The sequence below is a fragment of the Canis lupus genome, chromosome 5 (genome assembly GCF_011100685.1).
Source record: "Canis lupus familiaris isolate Mischka breed German Shepherd chromosome 5, alternate assembly UU_Cfam_GSD_1.0, whole genome shotgun sequence".
In the NCBI taxonomy this organism is placed as follows: Eukaryota; Metazoa; Chordata; class Mammalia; order Carnivora; family Canidae; genus Canis; species Canis lupus.
This window is the reverse complement of record NC_049226.1, coordinates 71,381,273-71,399,188: the sequence shown is the minus strand read 5'-3', so window position 1 is coordinate 71,399,188 and position 17,916 is coordinate 71,381,273. Positions and strand designations below refer to the sequence as shown.

Below are 17,916 nucleotides of genomic sequence, written 5' to 3'. Positions count from 1 at the left end.
CACCATATTAAAATCTGCAACTGGTCGCAACAGCATGGAGGGGAAAAAACTCCCACTAAATTCAGTCATTTCTTATCTTCCTCCACCAACAGCTCTCATATTCCAGTCATGCTAAACAACTTGAAGCTTCCCCAGAATATATTCCATTTTCACTCTGTTTGTCAAAGGTTACCTTGCTCAGTAGCTTTCTTGGAATAGCTGCTTCCTTCTAAAGGCAGGGCATGGATGCCCTTTCTATGTTTTCTATGACAGCTACCTCATCATGGTGCTATGACACTCCTGTATTAGTCAACTTGTCAGTTTACAACAAGCTGCTGAAGGCAAAATGTCTCATTTCTGCACCTGCATGACTGACACAGAGGAAGGGGCTGCATAAATATTCGTAAATCTCAGTCTTGAAAGGGTCCTCAGAAGTAATTTTACTCTTCCTCCAAATCCTCTGAGCTTTCATTAAATACCTGCTGTCCTGTGTAACCACCTTGCTAAGTGAATGTCCAGCCTCTTGAACACCTCTGATGACGGGGAAATCACTTATTCAACACTGACATCAGCAAGCTCTCATTCTGGACATACACACAGAATTCACCAGCTCACCGTCTGTTGACACCTCATCCAACAAGAAGATCAAGGCCCTGCTGTGGCTGTGGCTAGAAGTTGCTAACTTCCAGATCCACACTGGTTTCAGGAACACCTGGCAGAAAAAGCACTGGGGGGTGCCTGCTAGAAATGAGTCTGGGAACAATAAAGTTGGGTCATTTCCATTATTGTGAACACAGCTGGGACTTCCAAACTCTTTTTGCCTCTTTTGTCCTAGCCTGTGTCTTCAATGTTTAAGATCCAGAATTGCCACATGTCAAAAAGGTTAAGTCTAATGGGACCATTTTGCTCTAATTCCAGGAAAGTCTAAGAGAAAAGAAAAAATACGATTAAAACCAATTATTTTATTGAAGGAGATAAGCAAATGCCCATTGTTGGCAAAGGGAAGAGACATGTTGGAAGTCAGGTGTGTTCGCAGATGAGAGAGAGTAACCAAGGCTCCACCCAACAAATATTCAGAATCAGGGCTTCTGTATTTCTCCATGGCTTGACTTCTCATGGGTCACTTTCCAGTCAAAGGATTCTGGAGACCAAATCAGGTAAGATTCTTTCGGTTATCAACCAATAGTCTTTACATCTTCTCTCAGCCAAGGCATCCAGGGAAAGTATACAGGCAACCCTCAGAGATACTACAAGTTTGGTTCCAGACCATCACGGTAAAGCAAATATAACAAAGCAGGTCAAATGAATTTTTTGGCTTCCCAGCACGTATGAAAATTACATTTATACTATCCTGTAGTCTATTAAGTGTATAATAGCATTATGTCTAGAAAACAATGTACATGCCTTAATTAAAAATACTTTATTGCTAATAAAGTACTAGAAGGTCTTGCTTCGATGTTGCTGCAGCTTCTACATTGGCACTTGTCACCACACGCTTTTAGGTTATAAAGACAGCTTCTTTTCTTTAAACCTCACAAATCAGTGTCTACAAGCTTCAAACTTTTCTTCTGCTTCCTCACCTCTTGGCCATCACAGAATTGAAGAGAGCTAGGACTTTGCTCTAGAGTAGGCTTTGGCTTAAGGGAACGTTTGATCTTCTATCCAGACCACTGAAACAAGGCTGTTTTGCTTCCTTACCACTTGTGTGTTCACTGGAGTAGCACTTTTACTTTCCTTCAAGAACTTTCCCTTTGTATTTGGCAACTTGGCTCCAGCCTATCTCGGCTTTCAACATGCCTTTCTTGCTGAGCTTATCACTTCTACCTTTTGACTTACAGTGAGAGATGAAGGACTCTTCCTTTCACTTGAATACTTAGAGGCCATCGTAGGATTACTAACTGGCCTAATTTCAATATGTTGAGTCTCAGGGGGTAGGGAGGCCCAAGGACAGGAAGAGACAAGGGAATGGCTGGTTGGTGAGCAGTCACAATACACAGAACACTGATTAAGTTCACTGTCTTATACGGGCACACTTTGTGGCACCCCAAAACAATCACAATAGTAACATCACAGATCACCATAAGAAATATAATAATTACAAAGTTCAAAATATTGTAAGAATTACCAAAATGTGATACAAAGACACAAGGTGAGAAATGCTGTTGGAAAAATGGCGCCAATAGACTTGCTTGTGCCAGGTTGCCACAAACCTTCAATTTGAAAAAAATGCATTATCTGCGAAGTTCAATAAAACGAAGCACAATAAAACAAGGTATGCCTGTAATTTATTTTTCAGATTCCTCTGCGGGATTAAAAAGTCTTTTTCTCATCGCATTGCCATGCTCCCTGCTCTTGGTCCTCTTTTCCATGTACTGGAAAATAAAAGGAAGGGGGGAGAAAAGAGATAGCACATTATATTACCATTTGTACCAGCTAAGTTAAATATTTTAAAATATTTGCAAAATAAATTGTTTTTGCTGATAAAATTATTTGACTTTTACTTCACTGAATCTGAAATCACAAACACAGTACAGCACACCTACACTAATAAATACACAAATATTTATGGAATTAATTTCCTCCCAAAATATGAATTCAGTAAATATTTAAGATGAGTGAGTTTCGTCCCTGTTCTACAGGAGGAGCTCACAATCTATCAAAGTCATCTAAGGCTGAGCATTGCCGATTTCTACAAAGGTTAACAGAACATGGCTTCTGCCTTCTAATAGCTACTAAGTACCTTTTATAACGTGCTTTATTATCAACATCCCTTATAAAAAATATCACAACCAGAATTAAATACAGTGCTCCATGTACTCTGACAGATATGAACTACAGTGGACCTACTAGTTCTTATGACACAGATATTTTATTTCTATAAATATTTTCAAAAGTAATTGGCTTTTGGCAACCATATTATATATAACCCATTAGTTCACATAGAAACCTATAGTCTGCTGAACTTCCCAAGATTTTTTATTATGAATAGTCATCAAACCTGATGCTCTCCAAATCCTACATTTTTATGATCAGTTAGATCTAAATGCAGTTTTCACCTTGGAGGTTTTCAGCCTAGTATTCTGATCTGGCCAGTGGGTTACAAGTAACAGGAAATATACAGCCTGGCACTTAGAAAAAGCACTTGTTTAAACCAGAGAAAGTTGGATATAAGTGTTTTTATATAGACCAATAGGCATATTTTAAAGGTGAATGAAGGATCCTTATGGAAAAGGGGGAAAAAGTAAAAGTAAATTCAAGTTGAAAACACTAGGTATATGTGAACAGCTAGACATCAAAATCTTTCAGGAGCCAGAAGTACAGGAAAAGGCCACAGAAATGAAAATCAGTGGAAGAGAGCTAACCAGGGGCCTGACTGGGTCCCCTGCCCCAGACCCCTGAGAGACAATGCTGTGAAGGTTTATGCTCACTGCATCTTTGGGTCCTATAACCTCAAATAAGAGGAGCTAGGCTAGATTATCTCTAAGAAGTTTTCTAGATCTAAAGTTTTTATTGAAGAGTTCTAACATCGCTTCTGGAATCATTTTTCAAACTTTTTCTTCTTCATCAAAGGGCCAGATGAAACACCAGGTCTCTTTAACCAAATTACAGATGAAACACCAGGTCCCTTTAACCAAAATCATTCCTTTTATCTGTCATACATTAATTTTTCTCTTAAGATTGTCAGAGGGAAAGGGAATTTTGTCGCTTTAAAAACTATTTTTTAAAAAGAGGCACTGTTCTAAAACATGGAGGGATACCTAATCTGAGAAAAATATTTGGTTTCTATCTTTAATCACATATACTGGACTGCCTCTGGCAATCAGTTTGGGAGAAGGTTTTAAGGGTAAATCTTCAGAAGATAACACTTCATAGGCAGCCAAAAAAACAGTTAAAGAGCAAATTAAGACATAGTCTATGTTAAAATATTTGTTAAGATATCCCCAAAGGGCAAGGTGGCCTTTGAATAAAAGAAGAAAAGAATGAATGTGATTTTATTCACAAAACTTCACTGAACGATACAACCAAACCAAACCAAAACAAATAAAACAACTAAGAAGGACAAAAGAGGATGCTACAAAAGTAGTATTAATGTAATCATTATTTCAATTAAAAAAAAACAAAAGCAGCGACATGGCAGCAAAGAGAGGCTAATGGAACTGGCCAGACCCTTTTGCTAGTTGAAAGCGTCAAGCAATGAAGCACTCAAATGGCACGTGAAGGAGATGGTTAGAGGAGCATATGGAGGCGGGAAACAGTCAACTAGAAAGCATTAAAGGCAGAGAGAAAATAAATGAGCACAGGTTCAGAAGACTGAAGGAGGAAAGAACAGAGAGAAAAACATCTATAAATCAGGTAATGAAGCAACATAAAAACCACACAAAGGACTTAGAAAATAAGTCAAGGAGAAAATCCAGAATTGACATGAAAACAAACTCAAAGTATGAAAAATGTCTCCGACGTTCTACCAGTCACTAACAGCTCAGGACCACCTGGGAAGAAAATTTTGTATAAAGATCTAACCACCACACCAATGGCAAAAATTATTGAACCATAAGAAGAAAAAAAAATCTAAACTTAGGGGAAAAGCGATCTGACACAACTGAAAGCATGTGAGAAATAAACAGTTGTACTGAATAAAATATGGTAGGCTTCATTTTCCCATCTTCTTACTGAAACAGGAACAGAGCCCTAGGGTTCAGTTTTCATATAAACCACCTTGCATAGAAGAAAAACTCTTCAAAAATCAATTTAAAACACTTCTACATGTACACATTTGTGCCAAGAAAATTATCACCCTGAATTCAGAACTCCAGAAAGTTCTTCAAACAGTAAAGACACTGGACAGGGATTCTGGGAAGAAAAAAAAACTTCAGATTGAAAAATACAAAAGTTGACGATAGATGCTAGACAGCTTAAAATATATAACTAATACCTTTCAATATGAGGCTAATAGAAAAAAAAATTCAAAAATATAGAAAAAGAAAAAAACTGGAAGACAGGTTTTTAGTAGTTAAGAGATATTTAAGGGTTTTGGACATAACACAATTGATGTACGAAACAGAAATGGAATCAAATTTCTTTTCAAAGATTTCAAAAGCACTCTGCTGTATGCCCAAGTCCAAGTCATGGTCTAAAACTGGGTTCGGGAAATGAGTCGTCTTGACCAAGTCAAACCAGACCCGTGTGGCTCATACACGCCATGGTTATAAAGAAATTCACAATTTTAAACGTGTGAAGAGCCCAAGTCCAGCACCTGCCATGTTCTATGAGGAAGCAGAAGCCCAAGATGTGTTATCTGCTACAGCTAATAGCTGACTGACCAAAGTCTTTCTGCTAAACAAATTCAGTTTCCCGGCCCTCATGATTCATCCAGAGGAGTCACAATGATTGTAGTAAGAAAGTTGTTTTCATTTATGTGCATGAAAAAAACAAAAACAAAAACAAAAAAACAGCAAAGTCCTAAAATTGTTCCCAGAAGAGGCTTTCATTTCTCCTCTGGGTTTTAGAGGAGAACATACACATGCAGTCAATCCTCTCTATTATACTAAAGTTTGGAATAAAAATTAGTAATGGCAGTATTCTAAATATTGTTCAGAAATGCTCTATTCTAATCTTCAACCTTTTTCATCCTCTAACACTTTTCTTACCTCATTCTTCAAGCATTTTCTCATCTCCCGATCAAGATCATTGCAACGACCAAAAAATTTCAGAATGCTGTGCTAAAAGGAAGAAAAGGGGTAAATATTTTATCCCATATACAAAGGTCTCTGGCACAAAGAATTTAAATACTTATTCCTACAGAAATGAGTTTAATGTGTCACCACCTTGTTAATAAGCAAAGAGTTAAATACAGGTATAAAACATACAAATAAACGGAATTATCCTGGCCTTCCTAAAAGGAGGGATAAATGTTCTCTTGGTAGAAATGAAAATATAAAGACTTTTCCTTGATAAGAGAGAAACCTATTAACCTGTAACCTATACCTATTAACTCACAATGACAGAGTGCAAATCATTCTGTTTTCTAATACTCTTTTCTTTAAGGACATGTGAAAATCACAGTACAACCATCGTCTATCACAGAGAGTAACACCAAAGTGCGATATGGCCATACTAACATAACCAGTGACTTCTTCACGAATAAACATTCTGTCCCTTGAAGAATAATTACCTAATAAATGCTGGGTGCCAACGCTAATTTTCTCATTTGCCTCCATCCAAAATGTCATCAAAATACATCAGAAACACATAACACTATTATTAAATGGCCTATATGGGCCACATAAGTAAGCAACTAATCCACAATATAAGAAAACCTATGTTTGAAGTTCAAAGTCTGCTTTCTTTGCAAAGCAAAAATAAAAATCTCTTGGTGGTCTCAGGGCCTATGACGATTATCACGACAAAAAGTATGAATGCTCCAAAGCAGAATAAGATGAAGATTGAAGTCAAGAACACAAATTTTAGTCAGGCCATAATTAGTGTTTGCATATCACGATTTTTAAGGGTGGGTAGGAGAGCATGGTGATATCCTATAATGACATGCTAAAAGTGCTTAAACTTGTAATAATAAGCATCTTTTCCTTTTCTAATTAAGGCTTTCATGGAAACCAGACAACACGTAATTAATAAGCTATGCCTCGTGCTAGTCCTTTCTTTCCCTGCTTCACCATCACTGTACATGTCTTTTTCTGGTCCACAATGAATAAATGGGTCAGTTTTTCTGGCAAGCATTTAAGGTAAACTAAGATCTCCTACTGGTTACCTAAGGACCTTTGCAGAATAACTTCCCTGTGTATTTTTCTTTATTTCCTTGACAACAAATGAACAGGAACCATGCATTTTTACATGCCTTCTGCTGAAGGAGAAATAACAGAAAGGATTAGACTTTCAGAAGGCAATATTTCAGTTTGGCTTACGTCGACTCATATCATCCCATAGACATACATCTTATTTTTAAATCCAAGACAGAAGGTTTTTTTTTTTTTTTTCTGCCTTTTCAACTTTTAAACCCAATGAAGAATTATACTCTTGTGACATTACATGAAAAACCATCCCAAAGTGCTCCATTGGAACTGGTTTACGAAATGGCCAGGGTCTACACTTCTCTTGTATACACATGGCATAAGCCTCTAGCGTGTGATGTCTATCACCACACTGACTGGGCAATTGATTGAAAAATGAAATCAATTGGTATTTCAAAGACAATGTCCCAAGCACTAGGGAGACAGCATGAGGAAGGTGGACCTGGGCCCTCCTCTCAGTCCACAGTCAGAGGGAAGCCAGCTAACAAAGTGACTGCTGTAAAGCAATAGTTTTCCAAGTGTAGTCGAGGGACACCCACAAGTTCCCAAGACCTTTCCAGGGGATGCACACAATAAAAACTATTTTCCTGATAATCAAAGATCTTACTCATTTTGTTCATTACCACTCTCTCACAAGGCTACTGTGGAACTTTCCAAACACTACACAAAAGGCAATATCACCAAAGACTGAACAGGAGGCAAATAGGAGGATCTGGCTATATTCTATTAAGCCAGGTATTAAAAAGAATTGCAAAAATGCAAAAGCAATGTCATCCTTTTCATTCTTTTGTTTTGGAAAATAAGATCTTTTTAATGGAAAACTACTACATTAACACATAATGGGTTTATTATTGTATTTTTATACAAATTAATTTTTAAAAAATTTCTCAGTTTTTATTTCTAATTCAGTAAATATCGATGGATATAGTCCACATACACAAAAGTTACCTAGGGTCCTCGGTAATTTTTAAGAGCATAAAGGAGTCATGAGATCAGAAAGTGTGAGAACTATCTTACAGTAGGAACTGTATTATATGTGGTTATTGGAGTACAGAGTGACCACACCAAGAGAATCTAGGCCTGGAAAGGAGGAAAGGAAAGGAAAGGGAAATGACAAATGAATAAAACCTGGAGGATGAAGAAACCTGGTCTAGTGCACCGGAAGTAGAGATAGTGGAGAGCTGTAAGATAAACAAGGAAAAAGCACAAAGGCTTAGAAGAGGGAAGCATGTTCCGAAACAACTGCAGAGGAGCACACAGGAGCAAGCGCAGAAGAGGTGCAGGAGGGTGGTAAGACCCAAGGGATAAGTGGGGGCCCGGTTCATGAAGGCCCTGAAACACCACAAAGTGAGAAATTTAGATTTGACAACTGCAGGCAAAGGGAGCCATTAGAGGGGAACAATGATTCAACTTACATTTCAACAATCACTCCAGTGCAAGTGAATGAGGACAAAGAGGACAAAACAGGGGACTAGGGTGGCCCCACTAACACTGAAATTAACTGGTGTTAATAAACACATAAATCAGTGGAACAGATCAGAAAGCCCAGAAATAGGCCCAGTCACATATGGTCAATTGTTTTGACAAAGACAGCAAGATAATTTAGTAGGGAAAGGATGGTCACTGCAACAAATGGTGCTGCAACAACAATATCCATAGAGAAAGAAAGAAAAACTGGCTCATACCTCACATAATACACAAAAATTAACTTGAAATGAATCACAGATCTAGATGTAAAAGCTAAAACTCTAAAACTTCCAGAAGAAAAAACAAGAGAAAATCTTTGTGACCAAGAAACAAAGATGCTTAGATGGCAAAACAAAACAAAAAAAACCAACCACAAAAAAAAAAAAACAAAACCTAGTAATTAGACCTCATCAACTTAGAAACTGCTCTTTGAAACACAATCTTAAGAAAATGAAAAAGAATGTTCCAGACTGAGAGAACATATTCACAATACACTCATCAAACAAAAGACTTGTATGTCAAATGAAAAAAAAAAAGAGTTCTTAAAATTCAATAATAAAGCAAACAACACAATTTTAAAACAAGGGCAAAAGAAAAAAAAGAAGAAATAAATAAAATGTAAACTTTTTTTAATAAAATAAAATATGGGCAAAAGACTTTATATGAATGGCCAATAAGCACGTGAAAGATGCTCAAAAACCAGCCATCAAGGAAACACAATCTAAAACCAAATGAGGGGCAGCCCGGGGTGACTTGGCAGTTTAGCACCGCCTTCAGCCCAGGGCGTCGTCCCACATGGGGCTCCCTGCATGGAGCCTGCTTCTCCCTCTGCCTGTGTCTCTGCCTCTCTCTCGCTCTCTCTTTCTCTGTGTCTCTCATGAATAAATAAATAAAATCTTAAAAAAAAAAGGACACTACGGCACCCATAAAAATGACTAACCTTAAAAAGACTTACAGTATCAATTCTTGATCTAGATGTAGGCTGAAAAAAGTCTGCCTGAAGTATATTGTCAAGCAATAACAACAAAAATACCTAACTTCACAGGCCACAGGTATTACTCACTACCTTACTATTAGTCTTTAAAGTTTACTCATTTAAATGATGCTATTATTATAATTTTGTTATGTCTACAGTTTATGACTATCAGAAGGAAAATAACATATCATGCAAAGTTAAAGAAAAATAGAAATGCTCCTTACAGCTATCTCATGTAGCAAATATATGAAAAAAGCTAAGTATTTGACATTTGTAAAAATACCAGCTTAATTTAATGCTTTCCAAAACTGGGCTTCCTTTCTATTTTGGTTTAAACCATGGAATTTTACTTCCATCCCACTAACAAATAAGTAAACCTGTCAAATTAGACCAATTATAATTTAAATCTAGCTAACATCTAATTATTAAAAATGTTTCAAACTTCTTTAAACACAGAATGGTAAAGATCAAAGAAAATCTTAGAAAAATCTTAAAATCATTCCATTATGATCAGAAGAGTCAGAACTCAACATAACTGTTCTACTGCCCTATAATGAAAAAAAAGGAAAGTGTTTTATTGTAAGAAGGTGGATTCTAACTATTACATACCATTTCAGAAGTTCCCTAACGAGTTCCCTAACGAGCTACCACATGCTGCATTCTTACTAATCATGAAAGGGAATGGTGTCTGAAAAATCACAAGCATCAGTTACTAATCTTTAAGAAGTTAAGATCCATTCCTTTCCATTAGTGGAGGTAACATTTTACACCAGTGTATTGTACCTAAGTTTCATTTTTGCTTTCTGGTCGTTTTTCTGAACTCTTACATTTTTGTGACATTCCTTAAGCAAGTTAATCAAGACGTTGCATTCTTCAGTGTGCAAGTGTGGAGATAAGTCAGGATGCATCTTTAGGAGGTGACGGAGCACAGCAGGGCAACCTGTGGATACAAGAGTGTCTTGAATACGCGTGACTGTATTTGTTAATGCGACCTAACACTATTTCAGCAAAAACGTGCCATGAGCTTTATCAGAAAAGAATGCTGACCTTAGGCAAATTATTAAACCTGACCCTGAGCTTCCTTATCCAACAATTTAACAGATTCAGCAGGTCATCAGATGTTGTTTGAAGAACTGCAGGTTCAGAAAAAAGGCAGGACTCCACAAGAGACCCAATCCTGGAAAGAAGTGCTTCAGAAGAACAGCTAGCCTGTATTAATAAACCTAATTTCAAGTATTTTCCCCACATTCCTGAAATTGATCACAATTCATTTTGTTCAGATGAAATTCCATAAAATAATTGGTTTATTAATCCTTTTAAAATGCATATTCCTCTGAGAGGTTAAGCTCTTTAGTCCTACATTACTGTGAATACATAAGGACTGCTTTCTTCCTAACATCTGGCTGAGAAAATCCAACTTAAACAATGAAGAGAAACAAAAAGCAGATGGGAAAAACGTTTTTCAATTTAGCAGATATATCCATAATGCAGTTATTACTATGAAATCAAGAAGCTGAAATCCCAGAAATTAAATGTAACTGGTTCTTTCACAAAATAGTAAATTAGCAGCCAACTTTCAAAGAAAAAGCATTATTTTGAAGTGTTTGCCAAAGTTAGGTAGCATTATTCACCTATTCTTTTTTTAACGTATTCTTTTTAACTTGAAAAAAGAACCAATTAATTGTTTTAATCTTTTAAAAGTTTCAAGAAAGAAAGCCTAAGAGAAAATAATGACCTTAGTTTGGGAAAAGAGTTCTTAGCTAAATAGGCCAAAAGCCCAATTCATTTAAAAAAAAAAAAAAAAAAAAAAAGGTAAAATCTTATCAAATTAAAAAAAACTTTCTCACTTCAAAATACACCATTAAGGGCAGCCCGGATGGCTCAGCGGTTTAGCGCCTGCCTTCTGCCCAGGGTGTGATCCTGGAGAACTGGGATCGGGTCCCATGTCGGGCTCCCTGCAAGGAGCCTGCTTCTCCCTCTGCCTGTGTCTCTGCCTCTCTCTCTCTCTCTCTCTCTGTGTGTGTATTCTCATGAATAAATAAATAAATCTTAAAAAAAAAATACACCATTAAGAAAATGAAAAGACACAGGGATGTAAAATACAACTAAAGGGAATGTAGTCAATAATATTGTTCATACACTTATCATGGTGAGCATCTCATAATGTATATAATTAAAAGAAAAGAAAAGAAAAAAACAAGCCACACTTTGGGTGATAACAACATGTTAATGCGGGTTCATCAACTGTCAAAACATACAACTCTGGTGGGGGATGCTGATAGTGGGGCAGGCTGTACATGTATGGGGCAGGGGGGCAAATGAGATCTCTCTATACGTTCTATTAAATTTTGCTGTGAATCTAAAACTGCTCTAAAAAATAAATATCCTACAAGCTATAGGCTAGGAGAAAATATTTGCTAATCATATATGAAAGAGGATTTGTTGAATGCTTACAAAGAACCCAACATTTAAAATGGACCCAAAAAATTGGCAAAAAATTTGAATGAATACTTCACAGAAGATGACACAGGAATGGTTAATTAAGCACACAAAAAATGCTAAACACCATTAGTCACAGGAAAATGCAAACTAAAATCACAATGAGATACCACTACACATCCTCCCAAATAGCTATAATCAAAAAGTCAGACAATAACAAGCATTGATTAGGATGCAGAGCAAACAGACCTCACACATTTCTAGTAGAATAGTACATACTTAGGGAAACAATTCTGGCAGTGTCTTAAGGAGTTAAACAGAAACTTACCAAATGACCCAGAACACGAAACTGCAACTCCTAAGAATCTATCCAAAAGAAATGAAAACACATATGCACACAAAGGCATGTATGTGAATGTTCACAGTATTATTCATTATAGCGAATACCGAAACAATCCAAATACCCAATAACCTGGTAACTGGATACACCAATGTGGTATATCTAGACAATGAAATACTATTTGGCAATCAACAGGAATGCACTGATACAGATATCAACACAGATGAAGCTCAAAAGCACTAAGCTAAATGAAAGAAGCCTGATTCAAAAGACTATACAGCATGACTCCATTTATGTGCAATGTGTAGAAAAGGCAAAACTGAAGAGAAAAAAGGCTGATGGGCCTGAAAGTGAGAGTGAGGATTATTTGCCATTGGGCACAAAGGAATATTTTTACATAATAAACACATTTTAAAATAGGATTGTGGTAATGGTTGCACAATTGCAGTTCACTAAAATTAGAGTTCACTTACATAAGATGGGTAAACTTATGATATGTAAATTGTACCTTAATAGAGTTAATATCAAAAAGTTCAAGAAATTCAAACTGCCTATCTACCTTCCACTCACAAGTAAAATCCTCAAAAATATCTAAATAAATAACTCCAGAGAATTATAGTATTCCTACTACTGCAAAACTCAGTTTATAAAAATACATTAGTAGATCACTGGTCCACTGAGTGACTACTAAGTGTGCATGCACACACAGCATGGCACAGCTGAAGATCACATATCAGGCCACTGTGGCCAGCAAAGGGTTTAAAATGGAAACTAGAATGCAGCCAAGTTCAAGTTGGTTTGCCTGCTACTGACTACAAAACCTTTAATGACATAATCTTTTTACCTCAGAAAAATGAGACTTCACATAGTCTAACAATTTAGATCATCTAATATTATAACCAATATTATGCATCTAAACCTATTAGTTACCTGGTTGATTTCTGCCTCACTTACTTTTTTCTGAAAGAAGATGTATACTGCCTTAGCCACCTAGAAAATGTCTTATTTTGTAAATATATTTGACAAAAATGTTTGCATATTTCTATCAATCAGCCTCAGATGAGTGCTCTTACAGTTCAGAAACAAGCTTACAATGTAGTGAAATGATCTCTTTGGTTGGCAAAGAATTTAGAAGACACTTGGCTGCTGAGATAAATACATGCACATTTTACACAAGTATAAATGCATACATATCATAATGTATATTTTTCCTCCCCCCATTACAAAAGTTTATGCTACTATAGACCCAGCCAGGGTACCAATGAGATGTCTTCCCTTCTACTTACTTATCCTAGGTAACTATGTCCAGTGAGAAAATAGTTTCATACAGTTTCCTTTTCCTAGTCTTCTTGGTAAAAAGCTAAGCTACTACTTACCCTACACTTCTAAACAGTGACCAAATCCCTTATCTAACAAATTCCTTGCTTTACCAGTCTTCTCCCTCTTTCCTCCACCCTCTTTTTACTAAGATACCCTCTCCTTCTTTCTGCGCCCAGTGTTGTCTGACTTCATTAACAGTTGGTGCATACACAGGTGTTCTGCGAGACTTTCGCTATTCACAAAGCACAGCTATAAAACAATGGCATTGTTCTTAGAACACGCTGGTGTGAGTGCTGATATCGCCCAGCAGTCATCTTTAAAAAGCCTGAATTCTAATCAGCATTATTATAACTCAAAAGTAACTTATGAACTGAAGAAAACTAAATGTATATTCCATATTCTTACTTTGAAGATTCCATCAAAGCCATAAGAATATATCTACATTATTAGTGTAGAAAATAATTTGTTGAACACTTACCACACACTAGGCACAAGTCTTATAATCCTTCCAATAACTGTAGGGAGTAGGTAACTTCATAAATTCAGTGAAACCATAAGAAATTGACTTTTTGTAGTTCAAATATGCATTACTCATATTTTCAGAGTAACACTGAGCCTCAAGTCACATGGTAAGTGGCACAGTTACTACCCAATGCAATTTCTCACCAGGACAGATTATTCCAATGTTCAAAATAGGAAAGGCATGCCTTCCCAGCAGTTTGTGGATGAAATAAATACAGATAGAAAAAACTATTTCCCAAATAGCCTCTGGCTGGCTACAAGTTCTACAGACACTAATTCTAGGCCTACCTTCCAAAAATGTGATAATGTAATAATCCTATATTATTAGAAATAGAGGGCTTGTCTCCCTCAAGAAAAAGAACAGTGCTACATTTGTCCTGATCAACAAAGTCCAAAATACTGACAATGTGAGTATTTGGAGACAGTGCTCAGGATAAACATGGCTTTGACTCTAGGTTTAAACAGGAAGCCATTAATGAAACTGGGAATATTCACCAATATAGGGAAGTCCACATCAGAGGAGACAGATAAGAGAAACAATCTGGTTCAGTAGGACAATCAATGGATTTGAAATAAAAAGTTATGGATTTATCTGTCCATAAGTTCTAACACTTTGGTTACTTACTCTGAGACCTAAGTCTCTTCTTCTGTATATTGGAATTAGCTCTTGACCTCTATCTCTGGGTGGTCATGAGGTTTAAAATAACATACGTGGAAGCATCTGAAATAGTGAGCAGTGACTGTGACACATGTAAAGTAGTGTTTGTATATCTGAAATGCTCTGTCACTGGATGGGAAAGGGTGAACTAAAATTTACAGTGGTGCTTCCAAGGTGCTTTCCAGAACAGGACTGGAAACCAAAGGGTGGATGCTAACAAAGGCAGAAGTCCTCTTCCTGGAGCTGTCCAACAAGGAAACTGGCTGCTCTGGGAAGTTCTCGGTTATCTGTCCTCACATACCCCAAGGAGACTGGCTACATCAATGAGGATGCCACACTGTATTCTTGCACTGCATCCTTACGTTTCTTCTCAAATCTAAATCCACAATTAAATGATTTTAACCTATTTCCAAAACTAAAATTCTGTCCATGGACTTGACTTGTTACCACTAAGAACACACGAAAGAATTTCAAAAGGGTAGGGCCGAAATAATTCTGAACATCGACCACGTCTACGGCCATACCACCCTGAACGCGCCCGATCTCGTCTGAACATCGACCACACTGTTGAACAAAGCTGAAGGGAACATTCATCTGTGTTAAGACTTCGTGCATGGATGTTCACAGTGAGAAAGAGGAACAAATAAATATAAATAAATAAATTCCATTCAAACTGTTATCATTTAAACACAAAACTTCAGTCCCACCTGTGCATTGGCATCTAGAAAACATCAGGAGGGTTAACTTGTCACAGTTACAATGCTTCCCTTTCCACCTCAACTCCACTCACTGCTTCAAGTGTGCTCACATTAATACCAAAACAGCCACTAACTCTTAGAAATGTTCAGCTGTGACAATTGGATGTTTTGATAACTAGGTGACAGGCCCCTGCAAAGCAACTTTAACTTTTACTTGAGGGTAGGCTGGGAGTACAGAAGCAGTATGGTACTCTCACTAAAGACATAAAAATTATAGTCTTACTCAGGTCACTTCTTCGCCTTATTCTACCAAGACTGAGGTAAAATTTTCATAATAAATATTCCATGATAGACAGATTTCAACCACCAGGTGGCACAATTTTAGAGAATAAACCAAGAGTAAACAATACCTTAACTGTAGTAAAGCAAAATGAGTAAGCATTCCAGTAACACTTCAGCAAATCTAGAGTCACAAGGAGGAAACCCTTGATTTTAATGTCACTTGGATTTTCTTTCTAAAGATTTTGTTGTTGGTGGCTGCACCAGAAATTTATACTATAGTTGCAATTTCAAGCATCATTTTAGAACAACCAAAAAAGCAAGTTCAGGAAAGTCTCCTGTTCCAAGTTTGAAGAAGCTGTTCTCCAGGAAGAACTGTAAACTTAATGCTTTCCAAAACACATCCTTTTTTAAAGTCTACTTTTCAGAAAGCAATGGAATTAAATTAGCATTTCTGCAACTATTTCAAACTATGCACCATAGTCCCCAGAGGTACCAGATACAGCAGGGTATTACCCACCCTACCCTTTCCTTTGCAGTTACAAAGTGACCAAATCTAAACATATGCTACTAAGTGACTCTTACTCCCAAATACAGACCTTGCCCACCACTACTGAGAACAATCCCTAGGCTGCCTGGGGAAAAGGACTTGTAGTTCCACCACACAGTTTCTTAAGGAATGGGACAAGCTGTAGCTGTCCCTGAACATTTATCGGCACTCAGCAGCTGCTGGGCATCTGCCAAATCATTTGAACTTGGGAGGGGGAAAAGAAAAAAATCAGCCCATAGAACCCAAAGAACGCACAGTGAGGGAGTATTCTTGTAAATGCACATAGTAAACGCCCAATAAATGTTTGCCAAATGCTGAATTTAGGATTACAACAAATCTGAGAATCGGTTCACAACTCAACATAGTTTTTTTTTTCTTTTTCAAAGACTTATTTATTTATGCATGAGAGACACAGAGAGAGAAAGAGAGAGCGAGAGAGGCAGAGACACAGGCAGAGGGAGAAGCAGGCTCCATGCAGGGAGCCCGATGCGGGACTCGATCCCAGGACCCCGGGGTCACAACCTGAGCCAAAGGGCTCAACCGCTGAGCCACCCAGGCGTCCCAACATTTTTTTTTTTAAAGGCTGAAAATGAAGATCATTTAAAATAAGTCAGTGCAGAAACCTATACGTATAGGAAAGGAGATAAAGGCGTTTCACAACAGAAGTTTGCCAGCACAAACTTCTTTAATGCATTTAAGATTTTAACTGAAGGATTCCAGAACTCGGATTTACTTAAGATTCTTCATATTAAAAAAAAAAAAAAAAAAAAAAAAGTCTTCATAAAGCATCTATTGTGCACCTACAAGCACGGTAATTTTTAAACCCAGTAAAAGGCACCTCAATGTTTCCTCTCCTTGAAAAAAGTGTACTGTTGGGGCACCTGGGTGGCTCAGTGGTTGAGCGATTGCCTAGGACTCAGGTCGTGATCCCGGGGTGCGGGGATCGAGTCCCACATCAGGATCCCCGCAGGGAGCCTGCTTCTCTGTGTGTGTGTGTCTCATGAATGGATAAATAAAATCTTAAAAGAAAAAAAAAAGTGCACTGCTGAGGATCTCCCCGGATTCCCACTCTGCAACACAGACTGGTGGCAACTTTCACTGCAGCCGAGATGCGCCCGAAGACTCCCAAGACGACGACAAGAACAATCGTACAATTCTCTGCGCGCTCACCGCACCGAACACCGGGAAGGGCCTCCCTTTCTCACCAACGGGACGGCGGGTTATACCCATTTCACAGGCGTGGAAGCGGAAGCTCGAGGACGGGAGGGGCCCACCCACATCCCCAGGCCTGCGCCCAGCACGCTCCCTACTCCCCACCCCCGGCGCGGCCTCGGCCGGTGCCCGCGGGCGGAGAGCCCGGGGCGCGCCTCCAGCGACCGCGCGGCCAAGGCCCGGCGCGGGGAACCTGGAGCGCGGCAGGAGACGGGGCCAGGGGGCGCCCTGGGGGGCTCCTCGGCGCGGCCGGCCTGCCCAGACTCACCCGCCTTGCGGCCGCACCGGGCCGGCTGAAGCCGCCGTCACCAGCGAGGCCTCCCCATCCAAAGGCCGGCCCCCGGGACGCCGGGGGCGGGGCAGCTCCGGGCGGCGAGGGCTCCCGCGCCCTCCACGGCTGACCCCGCGGGGCTCCAGCGGCCCCGGCGGCTCGCGGCGACTGCGGCGCATGCGCGCCCGGCCCGGCCCGGCCGGCCCATTTCCGGGCGCTGCGGAGGAGGGCGGGGGGGGCACGGAGGCGCCGCGAAGCCTCGGGGCGGCTAGCCGAGCCAGCCAGCCAGGTCTAGGGGCCGCGGCCGGCTGCGCTGAGCTAGTGTTCGCCGCTGACAGGCGTGATGCGGGCGCTCGGCGAGCTTCACTTCGGCCGCTCGCGACGCGGCCCCCCGTGCCC

The 17,916-nt window shown here is 39.0% G+C and overlaps 1 protein-coding gene across 2 annotated transcripts; it reads right to left on the bottom strand.

The window, feature by feature from the left end:
- Positions 1-921: 921 nt before the first annotated feature.
- CMC2 (C-X9-C motif containing 2) lies at positions 922-17,671 on the bottom strand. Of its 2 annotated transcripts, XM_038538226.1 has the most exons (5): positions 17,515-17,671; positions 11,996-12,033; positions 10,056-10,168; positions 5,628-5,699; positions 922-2,351 (listed from the first exon to the last, which is right to left on the bottom strand). In XM_038538226.1, the coding sequence occupies exons 3-5, from the start codon at positions 10,134-10,136 to the stop codon at positions 2,265-2,267; spliced, it is 240 nt and encodes a 79-aa protein (XP_038394154.1). In that variant the 5' UTR covers positions 10,137-10,168; positions 11,996-12,033; positions 17,515-17,671; the 3' UTR covers positions 922-2,264. The 2 variants fall into 2 exon arrangements, with proteins under 2 accessions (XP_038394154.1, XP_038394153.1); XM_038538225.1 differs by lacking the exon at positions 11,996-12,033 and having other exon boundaries at positions 17,515-17,652.
- Between the last annotated feature and the right edge of the window lie 245 nt (positions 17,672-17,916).